A 14,812-nucleotide genomic window follows, 5' to 3' on the forward strand; every position below is an offset into this window, starting at 1 on the left:
TCAGCTTCCCTGGCCCCGCGCCCTCACCCCTCTTTCCGCGAACACGCGGGAGCATCCTTCCCCGCCCCCATCTCCTAACTGAGGGGGTGCTTGTGCTTTTGCACACCCTGGGGAAAGTCCCCGGGTCACGCGGTTGTGTGTGGGGAGCCTGACGCTCAGGCTCGTCTCCCCGCTTCCGCCTACAGAATCACGACTAGCGACCGTGGCGAAGCCACCCTAAGCGCGGGCCGATCCCCCGCCCGGCCACTTGAGCGGGCGGGCGGGCGCGCACCTACGCACGCACGCACGCACACCGGCCCCCTCCCCGCCCCTCTGGTGCGCCAGCTACGAGGCGCGCGGTCACGTGGGCCCATCCCTGGACGGCTGGCGCGGGAAGCCGCGCGAGAGCGGGCCGCGGGGTGCGTGAGCCGGCGCCGCCGCCGCCGCCGCCGCCCCCGCCGGGGCCGCCGCGGGAGCGGCCCCTCCCGCACGGAGGAGTCAGGCGGCCGCCCGCCGCGGCGGCCTCTGGGTAAGTGATGAGGCCCGGCCCCTGTGGGCTGCCCCGGACTCAGTCCCTCCCGTCGCGAGCCGCCTGGGGCGGCGGCCTGCAGCTGCGTCGGTCGCGGGACAGATGCAAGTAGCTGGGGAGGGGGGTGCTTTTGGTCCGTATGAGATGTCAGTCAGGGCAGTGGAGGAAAATGGCACCCGCGAGTGAGAACTGGGCGGAGGAGGTCCAGAGCTGCCCTTCGCTGCCCGCACCAGGAGGCTGCCGGGGCCTGATGTAGGCCCGGAGAGGGCGCGGGGGCGCATTAAAGGCACGGAGTCCTTCCGGCTGCCAGTCCGGGTGCGACCGGCGCGGGAAGCCCCGACGGGCCTGAGGCATTCCCCATGCAGCCGCACCCCCGACCCCTCTCGCCAATGGGCGGGTCTCCAGGTGCCACCTGCGGGACGCTGCAGCCACTGTCCTCCCTTCCCCACCCCCGTTTGTGATTACCCTGTCTCTAGGGCAGGAAGTCCCCACCATCCCCATAATTAATTTTTCTTTTTTTAGATTATATTAATCTCATTCTAAGCACAGTCAGTTTTTCTTTTTAAAGCTTGCTCCATCTATCACTGCCTTCTCTAGCACTCATTGGGAGAAAGCAAGCAAGCTGTTGTCAAGCTGCTCTAAGCTGTACCTGGAAATTGACAGCAGCTAACATGTTTCATAAATTAACGCCCCAATGGCATGCATTCTCTTGAGACTAAAGTCTTTTTGGCAAAGCTGTTGATTCTCAAAGGATGTTGTGAAGTACACTTTGTAATCACAATTTTTTTGTGGTACGCGGGCCTCTCATTGTTGTGGCCCTTCCCGTTGCGGAGCACAGGCTCTGGACGCGCAGGCACAGCGGCCATGGCTCACGGGCTCAGCCGCTCCGCGGCATGTGGGATCCTCCCGGTCCGGGGCAAGAACCCGTGTCCCCTGCATCGGCAGGCGGACTCTCAACCACTGCGCCACCAGGGAAGCCCTGTAATCACAAATTTTAAAGCTGAAAGGGGCCTTATAGAAAATGCAGTTCATCCCTCTCATTTTACAGATGAGGACACTAGGCCGAAAGACGGTGTGGCTTGATCGAAGTCCCATAGCTCTTCACTAACTGGACTCCAAGGCTCTAGATGCCTTGGTCGTTACGCTCCTCGCCACAGCTGGAGTGCGGTGCCAGTTTAACCCACGCACTGTAGAGGCTATCTGCCAGAGGTGATTATGCTTGACTTGATTCCGGTTATTGAGAAATCAGACTTGGCTAGTGTGATGGCTCTGGTATCCTAAGGAATGCGGTTGACTATTTCTAGGTGGAATAAGCTGCCTATTAATGTACTTTGGGCTCAAAGCTTGTCGTCGTTGTGTTCCCCCCCCCCCCCCCCCCACACCAAATTCAGCCCTATTCTCTGCAAGAATAACCAAGATTTACAGCATTGGTTGCTTCCTTGGGTAAAGGCATCAAAGACCTCTTTAGCAATCTGCATGTGCTTTAATTAAGTAAATTATTAATCCATTATCAGACATCAGCTCCTTAATAGGGAACAAAACACCGATGGGATAGGAAGCAGAATAGATGAGTTCTGATGGCTGGGAGGTTATCAGGAAGCAGTGGAGCATCACAGGGATGGTCAGCAAGAAAAGAGGAGGGGACCTCACATGACTTGCTACCCCTTTTTGCCCAGCCCTGCTCTGAATGTCTTGGAGGTAGTAGAGGGATTCTGCTCAGGTGTTGTCACTGTTTATTGAGTACCTGCAGTGGCTAGCTGCTTTCATAGATGAATTTTGAATACTTAGCAAAAAGGAGGTAGTATTGTCTCCATCTTACAAGTGAGGAAAGAGTCTCAGAGATTTACCTGGCTTCGATGATGCAGTCATTTGCAGTAGAGTTCAGGCCTAAATCACTTTATCTCCCAAGTCTGGTCAGTGCTCTTTTGCATTAGATCTTGCTACCACTTCTAGTCAGGAAAGGGATGAGAGAATCGCCTGTGGCTGATTTATTGGCGCCTGTGGTTGCCCAGAGAGGCTGAGCAGGACTTTCAGCTGCCCTCTATGCCTTAGAAAGTGGAGCTGTGTGCTTCCATCCTATCTCCTGAGGGGAATGCGAAGGAGCCAGGCTGTCTAGCTGGGGAGGAGGGGCCCGAGTGCCTTGGCCATAAATTACCCTGGCCAGGGCTGTGCTGGGAAGTGTTGCATAATGCCCTCCCCACCACTGAACCAAAGTGATTTATTTACTATGGTCCATAGATGGTGCTTGACCATCTTGTTAAAGAAAAACTTCTCCATTTTAGTAATAACAGGGCCAGAAAAGCGTTGAGGGTTTTTTTCCCCTTGTCTTAAAAAGCAGCACAGGTGCTCTTATCTTGATAAATTATAAAGTATTTCTGCACCACTTCCTGTGCCCCTTTCTGCTTATTTATTCCAAACTGCATGTGAACTTCAGTCTTTTGAGAGAAGAATGCTAAGAAAAATACTGTTCCAGTTTATAGTTACCAGCACAGGCTATGGGTCAGACGTAGCTTTTGATCCCCACTTTATACTATTTGCTAGTTGTGTGTCCTAAGCCTAGGTTTTTTCCTCATCTGTAAAATGGAAATAAAAATAATACATATAGTCATGGTGAGGATTAAAAGAGAATGTGCATAGAGCATTTAGCACAAGGCCTTGCACATACTATTTATTCTGTATAATAGCTATTGATAGTAACTAAACAGTATTTCCTCTAGGATAGAAGAGATATTGCTACTTGAACTTGCTTAGGGAAAGTGGAGGAAGAAGAAAGAAAGTAACAAACATCAGTTTCAGGATTATTGGTTGAATTTATTAACACTTCTACTTTCCCTTTGCTAGTAGGAATTTTTTTTCTTTCTTTTTTTTTAACCTTACCTGGAGAAAAAGTGTTCGTAGTGTTAAGATAGTTATTTTTGAAAATTTTCTAATTCATTTCTTCCCTGGTTACAAATCAGTCATACAATGACTTTTTGTTCCCCCTGAAAAACCCTAGGCACTTTAAGCAAAGGGTTTCATTAGCCCATGTGGATAACGTGTTTGTGGAACATTCCATGGCAAAGGAAGTAGTGGTTCACCTATATTCAGAAGTTATAATCATTCTTGTTTATACCATATTCTAGGTGGGTACTAGCATTGTTGTTTTCCAGCTTTCTCCTGTCCTGTGAGTAGCTTATTCTTCTTTCAGAAATGCAGACTTTATTTTTTTAGCAGACTAAGAAGAATCTTTTCCTTTCCTTTACGGGGTTCTGATATTTTTAAAGTCCAGTAGAAACTTGCCCTCACTGGTGTTAGCATTCTTGTTTGCCTGGTGTTGCGGCTTTATCAGGCATCCCACATGTTGGTTAGATGGGGGTAGAGATGTAGTAGGCTGGCTGTGTCTGCCAGCAGGCAGGAGGCCCCAAACTAACGTTTCCCTGTTCCGTTAAAGGTTTCTAGAGCATGACTGCTCTTCCTGTGTCATCTACCATGTCTGCTTCTTACCCTCTTCTCTTATACTCTCAGTGCTTTTTCATAAGCAAATGCCTAGAATTACTGCAGGTTTTACCTCACACAATAATTTTCAGATTTGGAATTTCCATGTCATTTTCAGATATTATGAAAATAGGTGTAATAGTGTATGAGAGAGTTAAATATACCTCTTTTTCCTAAGTACTTTTTAAAAAGTTTGAAAATGTTGTGTTCCTCGTCCGCCCCCAATACCCATCCTACTAGTTTGGGAATATTTTTGTTTCTTAATCTGGCTAATATTTTAGTTTAAAGTTAAAATTAGAATTACAGTAGTTGATTTTTGTTCATTTAATGTAACTGGTATAATTCCCACATTTTGAGCACTTCTTGTGAAATTGCATCTTTTTCTCTGTAACTTTAGTTTGTGAAATAGTCTCTAGGGTTTCCTTTATCCCTTGTTCTTTAATGCAGTGGTTCTTCATTGAGGCATTATATTAGAATCACCTGAGGAGCTTAAAAAAGGATCTGTGCCTTATCCTCAGCAGTTCTGTTTGGGTTCATCTGGAGTAAGACTCAGGCATCAGTACAACTCTACATGGAAAGTTTTACAATGCAGTCAGCAGTTAGAGCCACTATTCTGGGGTAAAATGATTTCTGCAAACATTCTCTTGGTTATAAAATGTTACACCACCACGATCATGTGAAAGTACATTAAAAAGTTAAAATCCTTGTATAAAGTCTTATTATGTAGCACTTTGGATATTTCTCCTTTTACCTTTGTATTTATAGCCATGAGTAAGTATCTCAAAAAAGCTGTGCACATTCCTGGGCCAACTTTCCTGTCTCCGTGTCTTAACAATAATTAGTAAAGTCACAGTGGTGAGAACCACAAAGAAAATATCTAAGACTTTGTTTTCCAAAGAAACAGATGTCTTACTCCTTTTGTTTCTTCTTTTATTAAAGATTCTTATAGCCTGCAAGAATGAAAAGCTGTGTATTGTAGGACATCATTCTGGCTACCATAGATCTGAGAGTCCAGTCTAACTATTATAATAGATTTTTAAAAATAAAATCAAAGATGTTGGGTATCAAGCTAACTTTGAATTCAGCTAACATAGATACTAGTATTAAGCTGTTCTAGCTTGCTTGTTTGAGCTAACCCAGAGTTATTGCAATCTAGTAAGTAAACAAGGTTTTTGTAGTCTCTTAAATATCAGTGCTATTATTATAAATACCACTTTGATAACAGATAAAGCATTTTAAGATGTAGGACTGTTACATTTGGCTATAGTATTTGTAAATATAATGATAGGTTATTTTTTTGCAACCTCTCTCACATTTTGAATTTCCACCAAAAATTCTCACATGTGACTTCTAAGATGTTTCTGTATACATAGGAAACTTTGGCTATTCCACATACTAAAGAAAATAAAATGAGTGGTCAAAAAATGATGAGCAAAGGCTATATAAAAAGCCTAGCTAATAATCTGCAAAGTAAGTTACATTAGAAAAATGTTCTGAATAACTTTGTGATGTATTGGCTCTATTAACATTAGGTAACATCTGGTTGTGCTGCCTTAACACATGAAAGGTCTATTATGCAAACAAATTTGGATGAACTTATATATATGTGTGTGTGTGTATATATATATATGTATGTGTGTATATATATATATATATATATATATATATATATATATATATATATAAAACTTCTTTTTTTTTTAACAGATCTGTTGTTTCATGTTATAAACTTGGAACATTTACCCCCTTATTTGATTCAATATATTTGCAAAGTCTGCCATCAGTATATATGTTGAAAGTTCTAGATGGGAATTTTGAAGAAAGGGCACTGAGTTTAAAGTCAGACTTGAACTGAAGTTCTACCAGCACCATTTAACAGCTAGTTGTCTGACTTTGGGTACCTTTCCTGCCTTCTCTGAGCCTGTGGTTTCTTAAGCAGAAAATGGAAGTAATACAGTACCTGCTTCATTACCTCATAGGATCAAAAAAAGATAGAGTAGGGCAGAGGTTCTCAAAGTGTGGTCCAAGGACCCCTTGAAGGTTCCTGAAACCCTTTCAGTAGGTTTACAAGTATCTCCCTTTTGCCAAGGCCAAATTGTCTTAATACATTTGAACCAAAACAACATGGCAACAGATTGACTGCAGAAGCAGAGAAAAGAACCCAGCTGTATTTTTTAAAGCCAGGTATTAAAGAGGATTGCAAAATATAAAGCAATGCCACCCTCTCACTTAAAAAAAAATTTTTTTTTTTAGAATAAATGTGTTATTTATATTCATATGTAATGGGTTTATTGTTATTTCAAATATATTAAAATTGAAAAAAATTCTCTTAATTCTGCATATGGTAAATGTTGATAAATATAATCCACATAAACAGCAGTTCTTAACAGCCCTTAATACTTTTCTTAAGAGTGTAAATGGATCTTGAGACCAAAACTTTTTAGAACTGCTGATAAAGGGTGACGGCTGAGTTCCTATCAGGACAATTCTGCAAATAAAAATTATAAACTTGAAAAAAAGTTTTAAAAATGACCAGATGGCATTTGAGAGTGACAAAAAGCAAGCAGAAACTGGAATGAGGTCTATGCTTGGAAGAATGGAACAGCTGTGAATAATTTTCCATTTTTATGGCTTTTAGCCTGAGAGAAGGCCCCAGTTGGGGACATGAGGGGATGGCTAAAACTGTGATAATAACCCGTAGTCTTACTTGCTTGAAGAAAAGAGACAGAGTTCAGAGTGACCACACAGGTAGAAAGTAAGGAGGAAAATCCTAGAAAGGATGTTGGGGGGAGACCCCAAATCCTGTATCTAAACTCAGCTTGGATCTCTTGCCAGCCCCTAAACGTATACTTGTGTTGAGCAGCCTCCAAACAGCACACCTAGCACTAAAAAAAAACAGCTCCTAGAGAAATGGAAATAAAAACAAAAACAAATGGGACCTAATGAGACTTAAAAAGCTTTTGCACAGCAAAGGAAATCATAAACAAGACCAAAAGACAACCCTCAGAATGGGAGAAAATATTTGCAAATGAAGCAACTGACAAAGGATTAATCTCCAAAATTTACAAGCAGCTCATGCTGCTCAATAACAAAAAAACAAACAACCCAATCCAAAAATGGGCAGAAGACCTAAATAGACATTTCTCCAAAGAAGATATACAGATTGCCAACAAACACATGAAAGAATGCTCAACATCATTAATCATTAGAGAAATGCAAGTCAAAACTACAATGAGATATCATCTCACACCGGGCAGAATGGCCATCATCAAAAAATCTAGAAACTATAAATGCTGGAGAGGGTGCGGAGAAAAGGGAACACTCTTGCACTGCTGGTGGGAATATAAATTGATACAGCCACTATGGAGAACAGTATGGAGGTTCCTTAAAAAACTACAAATAGAACTACCATACGACCCAGCAATCCCACTACTGGGCATATACCCTGAGAAAACGGTAATTCAAAAAGAGTCATGTACCAAAATGTTCATTGCAGCTCTATTTACAATAGCCAGGAGATGGAAGCAACCTAAGTGTCCATCATCAGATGAATGGTTAAAGAAGTTGTGGCACATATATACAATGGAATGTTACTCAGCCATAAAAAAAAATGAAATTGAGTTATTTGTAGTGAGGTGGATGGACCTAGAGTCTGTCATACAGAGTGAAGTAAGTCAGAAAGAGAAAAACAAATACAGTATGCTAACACATATATATGGAATCTAAGGGAAAAAAAAGAAAAAGTCATGAACATAGGGGTAAGACGGGAATAAAGACACAGACCTACTAGAGAATGGACTTGAGGATATGGGGAGGGGGAAGGGTAAGCTGTGACGAAGTGAGAGAGTGACATGGACATATATACACTACCAAACGTAAAATAGATAGCTAGTGGGAAACAGCTGCATAGCACAGGGAGATCAGCTCGGTGGTTTGTGACCACCTCGAGGGGTGGGATAGGGAGGGTGGGAGGGAACGAGACGCAAGAGGGAAGAGATATGCGAACATATGTATATGTATAACATTTACTTTGTTATAAAGCAGAAACTAACACACCATTGTAAAGCAATTGTACTCCAGTAAAGATGTTAAAAAAAACAAAAAAACTAAACCATGGGGAGGCAGAACTTGGAGTTTAAGTTCAGCCTAGTTAATTTGCAAAAAACAAAAACATCAGTACGCTTTAGAAGAATATTACAGTACCTAGAGTCTTTAGTTATCACAGTGTCTAAGATATTTTCCACAATGACTAGACATATGAAGAAACAGGAAACTGTCACCCTAATTAGTGGAGATTGACCCCAAGATGACCCAGAGGTTGGATTTAGCTGAGAAGATTTAAAGCAGCTACTATAACTATGCTCAAGGATGTAAAGCAAAATAAGGTTGTAATGTGTGAACAGACTGGAAATCTCAGCAGAGAAGTAGATACTAAGAAAGAATGAGATGAAAATTTTAGTCCTGAAAATATATCTGAAATAAAGAATGGGTTAGATTAGGAATGACGGTGAACTTGAAGATAAGTAAATAGAAATCTCAGCTGAAGCAGAAAGAGAAATAAATTATTGTGTGTGAAAGTTCTCTATAAACTTCAACACTCTATATTAGCATCAGGGATTAATAGGTTTCTTTCAAGGCCTAAACTCACCTCTTCCCTCTGCATATGGACTGACTTCATAGTTTGTAAAATCAGTGCCATCTAAGAGTACACTCAAATTCTCTCTCCTTACCTCAACCATCTGCTTTCCACCATCAGAAAAAGAGATTGCTTTTTTCTCCATGGCTACCTGCCACACCTATACTTTTTAAATTAATTAATTAATTTATTTTTGTCTGTGTTGGGTCTTTGTTGCTGCGCGTGGGCTTTCTCTAGTTGCAGTGAGTGGGGGCTACTCTTCGTGTCAGAGCGTGGGCTTTTCATTGTGGTGGCTTCTCGTTGCGGAGCACGGGCTCTAGGCATGCAGGCTTCAGTAGTTGTGGCATGTGGGCTCAGTAGTTGTGGTTTGCGGGCTCTAGAGCTCAGGCTCAGTAGTTGTGGCGCACGGGCTTAGTTGCTTTGTGGCATGTGGGATCTTCCTGGACCAGGACTCAAACCTGTATCTCCTGCATCAGCAGGTGGATTCTTAACCACTGCACCACCAGGGAAGTCCCTACACTTACACTTTTGATTGCATTCTTTCAGGCTTCTAGAGATTACACCCCTCTTCAGCCTGAAAGTCTTTGATCTGCAGTTCCCTCAATGTCCTGTTCTGTCTGTACCTACCCTTTATGACCTCTGCTTTCTGACATTCCCCTGCAGTCAGATATTTTGCTCTTTCTGCTTTCCCAGACTGTTGTCAGAGGTCACCAGAAACCTCTTGGTCAGCACACTTGGGGGTGTTTGTAATAGGCCTCATCCTGTGTTTCTCTGCAGCATTTTATACCATTTCCACCTCTTCCCACTAAGGTTCTTGCCTTTTATCTCTCTCAGTGACAATATATTTTCTTATTTCTCTTCTTCTGTCTAGTTGTACTATTCTTTCAAGGATTCATTCTTAGCTTTTTTCCCCTCTTATTTCCCTCAGTAGTCCCATCTAATCCTGGTGACTTAAGCCTTGTTATTGCAGAGAATCTCCTTTCCAGTGCTGCCTGTTGTCTCCACAGGTAACTAAACATTTCTACTCAGATGTCCTAGAGTGGACATATCAAACTCACTGTGTCCAAAATGAAACTTCTCTCTTACCAAGCCAGTTTCTGTGCTTCTCCTCTGGCGTTCTGCTGTGCTACCTTTGTATCATCCTAGCACATGGCAGTTACTCTGCAAATAGGACCCGAAGCAATGAGTGAATTCTTCCAGTTACCCAAGCTGGAATTCTGAGACTCACTTTTGACTGGATCTTCTCTGTGGCTGACCACATCCAGTCCTCTGCCAAGTTATGTCAGTCTCCATCTGGTATATCTTCTTGTATTCCTTTCTTCATTCCCACTGCTGTTGTTTGGATATTGCAGAAGGCTACTTGCTGGTCTTTATTTCTCCATGCCTTTCCCTTGCTAATCTTTTATGTGTGTTGCTACTAGAGCAGTTTTGATTCCCAGGACTAATGATGGTGATTTTACTCATTCTATTTTTTTTTTTTTTTTTTTTGCGGTACGTGGGCCTCTCACTGTTGTGGCCTCTCCCGTTGCAGAGCACAGGCTCCGGACGCGCAGGCTCAGTGGCCATGGCTCATGGGCCCTGCCGCTCCGCAGCATGTGGGATCTTCCCGGACGGGGCTACGAACCCGCGTCCCCTGCATCGGCAGGCGGACTCTCAACCACTGCGCCACCAGGGAAGCCCTACTCATTCTGTTTTTTTCTGCCTAGAATGCTATGTTCACCTTCTGCCTGTTCATTGAAATCCAGTTCAAATGGATTATTTTTCATTGGGTTTCCTGTCATTTATCTCCCCCTCATAGTGTGTTCTCTAACTGCTGTTATTGGCACTTACCACTTTTACTTCATGTCATAGTTACTGTGTTTTATATTTTGTCTCCTCTATTAGCCTATAGTCTTGATTGCAACATCATTGTAATTTTTTTCTGTCCCCGTGCCTTGTACAAGGCATGCTTTCAAATATTTTCTCTCTATTAAATTTCTCTTCACAAAATATTTGTTCGATAAGTGAATTTAACTGTCACTCATAGAACATTAACCACAGATTTTTGTATATGTGGCTTTTTAGTGTGCTATTTTCATTTCCACATGGTTCAACAGTTCACTATACTAATGTACTATATGTATAAATATATATATATATATGGAACTGTTGAAAACATTTATAATCTGAGGGGGGTTTTTTGGGACAGTTTGTAAGACTGGTTTAAGGTACTTCAATTTGAACCATTTTATTGAATCTAAGACATGGTTTCACATTGAAATCTCCAATATAGAGTTTTATTTTGGTTTTTTAATCTCCTTATAAATTGGTGGTATTTTAGGATCAGGAAAATGTGGTAAATACAATAAATATTGACTTTTGGTTAAATGGCCTTTTGGAACAATACCCACAACGTGGATTTTCGTTTATATTCTTAGAAGATAGACTCAGGTCTTTGTAGGTTCTGTTATCTTATTTTTTATTTCATTGCTGCTTAAAAGCTTTTAAAATGAGATGGTATGGGAGAGTTTTGTTTTGTATTTTTACTCGAGGGGAGGAGTAAGGGAAACTACTATGTTTGAATTAGTAGGATTTTTGAAAGTGATGGTGCCGAAAGCTCAGTTTCTCTGTACACTGGTGCAGAATCGAATCTTGTAGACAGAGTTCTGGGTGAAGTAGAAAAGGATAGCTTTATTACTTTGCCAGGCACAGGGGGACACACCAGGCTCCTGCCTCTAAAAACTATGTGTCCCAACTTGGAGGATACTGAGAAGTTTTATAGCAGTGGTTCCAAGAGGGCATGATCAGCTCATGGACATTCTTCTGATGGGTTGGTGGTGAGGTAAGTAGGAGTCAGCAACAACCTTCAGGTTCCAGCTGGTCTGGGGTCTGCATGCTTGTGGGCAGCATACCATTGTTAATCTTAACTTCTCCCACCTGGAGGGGGTTTCAGTATCTCCAAAACAGCTCAAAGGTATTGTTGTGTGTATCCCTTGATGGGGCACCAAGACCTTGCACAAAGGCTGCATTATTGTTTCTATGACTTTATTTCTCTCCGGTCTAGCATCCCCTCATTTCCCGAATTAACAACTGCTTTAATCTGCCTGTTGGAATTCAGGGAAGGTCATGGAGGCTGAATGAAAGCTATGTCTTGTAATCAAAGCAATGGGGGACACAGAAAGGCTTTGTGCCCAGGAGCCCCACAGGGCCCTGCTCAGTATCGTAATGTATGAATGTAGAGTTAAAAGAAGCAAGTTGCAGGATTCCTAAAGTATAATATTATTTGTATAAAATTTTAAAACATGCAAAACAATACCAAACGTTCTTAAGGAATCTGAACACATGCAGTAAGAATGTGATAATGTACAGGAGAGTCATAAACACCAAAATCAAGATGGTGGTTACCTTTGGAGGCAAGGTGGGTGGGGGCGTAGAGTGTGGGAGAGATGCCAGGGTGTCTCTACCCTGTTTGTAATGTTTACTTTTTGTGCCCAGGGGTGGGTGCTTGTTACCTTGTTCTCTTTACCTACTGTCTGTCTGAAATATTTCAACATTTTCAAACAGTATAGTTCCCCCCACCCTTAACTCTCTGCTCCCTAGTTTCCCTCCCAGAAGCAAAATTGGTTTCTTTGAACCTTTCCAGACATGTGTATATAAACAAGAATATATTTATGTGTAAATTCCCCTACCTTTAAAAATAAAATAACCACTACCACTTTTACATAAATAGTAGTCTTCTCTACACAGTTTTACATTTTGCTTTTTTTACTTACTATGTCTTGGAGATTATTCCATATTAGTACATTATATATGTAGTTTTAATAAAAATAGATTTAACTTTTATCAGTAATAATTGCCTTCATCTTTACCAGTTATAATCTAGACTTTATCCACTAATAAGTATAAATGTTTGTTTTGCTGTGTCACATTTGCTTAAGCAGTAGGAAATCTGGGTTTCTCCCTGATTCTTCTTTGCAGGCTTCCCAGGGTGCTTGATGTGTAGACTGTTCCCTAGGCTCCTTCAGTTGATGAGTCGTGTTTTTTCCTGGGAGGTGGAGAGGGAGGACATTGGGGCTCTGGAGTCCAGTGCCTGGGTTTGAATCCCCTTATGAGCAGTGTGATCTTGGGTCAGTTAACTCTCTGTGCTGATTTTTTCTTCATCTGTAAGGTGCATTGAGTATTTCCTTTCTCATAGAGTTGAACTGAAAATTAAATGAGTGAAAAATGCCTGACATACAGGAAACAGTATAAACCGTTGACTATTTTTATTATATTATCCACCACTCAGCATTCTACTGCCCGAGCTACTGTGAGTCTCCAGACAGCTAAACACATGCTCTCATCACTGACCTCCTTAAGACTTTGGTCTCTCTGGTTAGTAGGAAAACTTCATTTCTTTCTTTAGGACCTGCTTTTTCAGAGGAGGTTCTCCCAGCACCCCAGGGATGCCCTTTATACCACAGCTGCCTTCTCTCTGCACAGTTGAGGTGGAGAGGGTGGAGGAGGGAGAAGGTGGCACAGCCTCCCACCTCCCAGGGCCCTCACGAATGTTCTTGCTGCTCTGCTCACATTAGACTTCCCCGCCAGAATTCTTTTGCATGTTCTTCCTCATGCGTGATTTTTTTGCCCTGAGACCAGTGCATCCTTCATTCTACTTTATCCGGAACCTCCATGCTTGTATGTGTCTGAGTCCAGTTAAGGTCAGGGCTTAGGTTCTTTCCCATTGGGCTCCAGGCCCCATGTGAATCTGGGGATGTGGTTTGATGTCTATTTTAAGGGCTCCTGTGACTGATAAGTTACCCAAACATTATATGATAGTTAGGAGACCAGTGTCCCCTGAGCATAACAGAGGATCCCTAAGGAGCAGTGACAGCTGTAGCCCAGGCTGGACACACTGTAATGTTATTAACATTTATAGTCAACATTTGAATAGTAGTTTCCATTACAAGGTGCTTTTCACATAACTTATCTCATTTGGCCCTGAGGCAAGGATCAGTACCTCATTCCCATTTTTGCCAGTGAGGAAACTGAGGACTAGAAGCTGGTTGCATAGATAAAAAAGGACAGACTTCCTTTCACATCTTTGTCACCACACCAAGCCACCTTCTTACCAGATTTTAAAAAGGCCACATTTTATCATTTCAGGGTTGAAATCAGTTGTCATAATGGGGTATTTAATGTTAGCTAAGTTTGGGGTAAAATTAACAGTATTGAAAACTGTTGAATAATTTCATTTAAATTTAGGTCTCCTTGTATTCTGTAGGTTTGTGTGATCTATAGCCAACCTTGTAAAAAAAAAAATCTATATTATCCTTTTTCTCAGAGCCACAATGGACACAGCTAGCCATAGCCTTGTCCTTCTGCAGCAGCTGAACATGCAGCGAGAATTTGGTTTTCTGTGTGATTGCACAGTTGCTATTGGAGATGTGTACTTCAAAGCCCACAGAGCAGTGCTTGCTGCTTTTTCTAACTATTTCAAGATGATATTTATTCACCAAACAAGGTAAGGATGTGCTTTTGTAAATCAGAAGTATTTTTGATACTGTGATATAGTTAAGCCTTATTATAATCTCATTTTGGGGATTCTTTGTTACGGGATCACCTTAGGAAATAAAAATTTATAATTTTTTTACACATCTGTCATTAAACTCTGTATAGGGTTCATGGTAGAAGATAAGAATGAAAACAATAATGGCTAAAATCTATTCAAGGCTTATACCATAAACAAGCACTAAGCATTTATCTAGTGTAAATTCTCTTATCCATACTTTTTTAGAGAAAAAGAAACTGTAACTGAGTTGTTAAGTAACTTGTCCATCTAGGATTATACAGCTAATATATTAAACTCAAATGCAAATCAGTGCTCTTAATCACTAAGTCATTGATTTCTATTCCATAACACTTTCATAGCAAGGTTTCAATGTCATAACTCTGCCCAGTTTATATTCCCTATTACAATTCAAATGTCGTTTGTTTCAAATATTTTTTCAAAAAAAATTTTTAAACTTTAGATTGCCCCAGCATGGGGTATTAAGGAGGGGCCTATAAAGTGGTATCCAGATTCTGAGCTCTTGGAAAAAAATAGCTTTAATACCTCCTAGGTTAAAAGTGATGCAACACTGTATGATTTTGTGTGTGTGTGTGGGGGGGGGGGGGGTGTGTGGGGGTGTGGTACGCGGGCCTCTCACTGTTGTGGCCTATCCCGTTGCGGAGCA

At 41.8% G+C, this 14,812-nt stretch overlaps 1 protein-coding gene across 1 annotated transcript in view; it reads left to right on the top strand.

Annotated features, from left to right (window-relative positions):
• The first annotated feature begins 204 nt into the window (after positions 1-204).
• The window catches only part of ZBTB25 (zinc finger and BTB domain containing 25), an 18,360-nt gene continuing 3,752 nt past the window's right edge, over positions 205-14,812 (top strand). The window contains exons 1-2 of the mRNA XM_007460058.1: positions 205-508; positions 13,921-14,100. Coding sequence (XP_007460120.1) covers positions 13,928-14,100 — 173 coding nt within the window. The 5' untranslated portion in view covers positions 205-508; positions 13,921-13,927. The remainder of the gene's footprint in view (positions 509-13,920; positions 14,101-14,812) is intronic.

Source organism: Lipotes vexillifer, unplaced genomic scaffold (genome assembly GCF_000442215.2).
Source record: "Lipotes vexillifer unplaced genomic scaffold, Lipotes_vexillifer_v1.1 scaffold672, whole genome shotgun sequence".
In the NCBI taxonomy this organism is placed as follows: domain Eukaryota; kingdom Metazoa; phylum Chordata; class Mammalia; order Artiodactyla; family Lipotidae; genus Lipotes; species Lipotes vexillifer.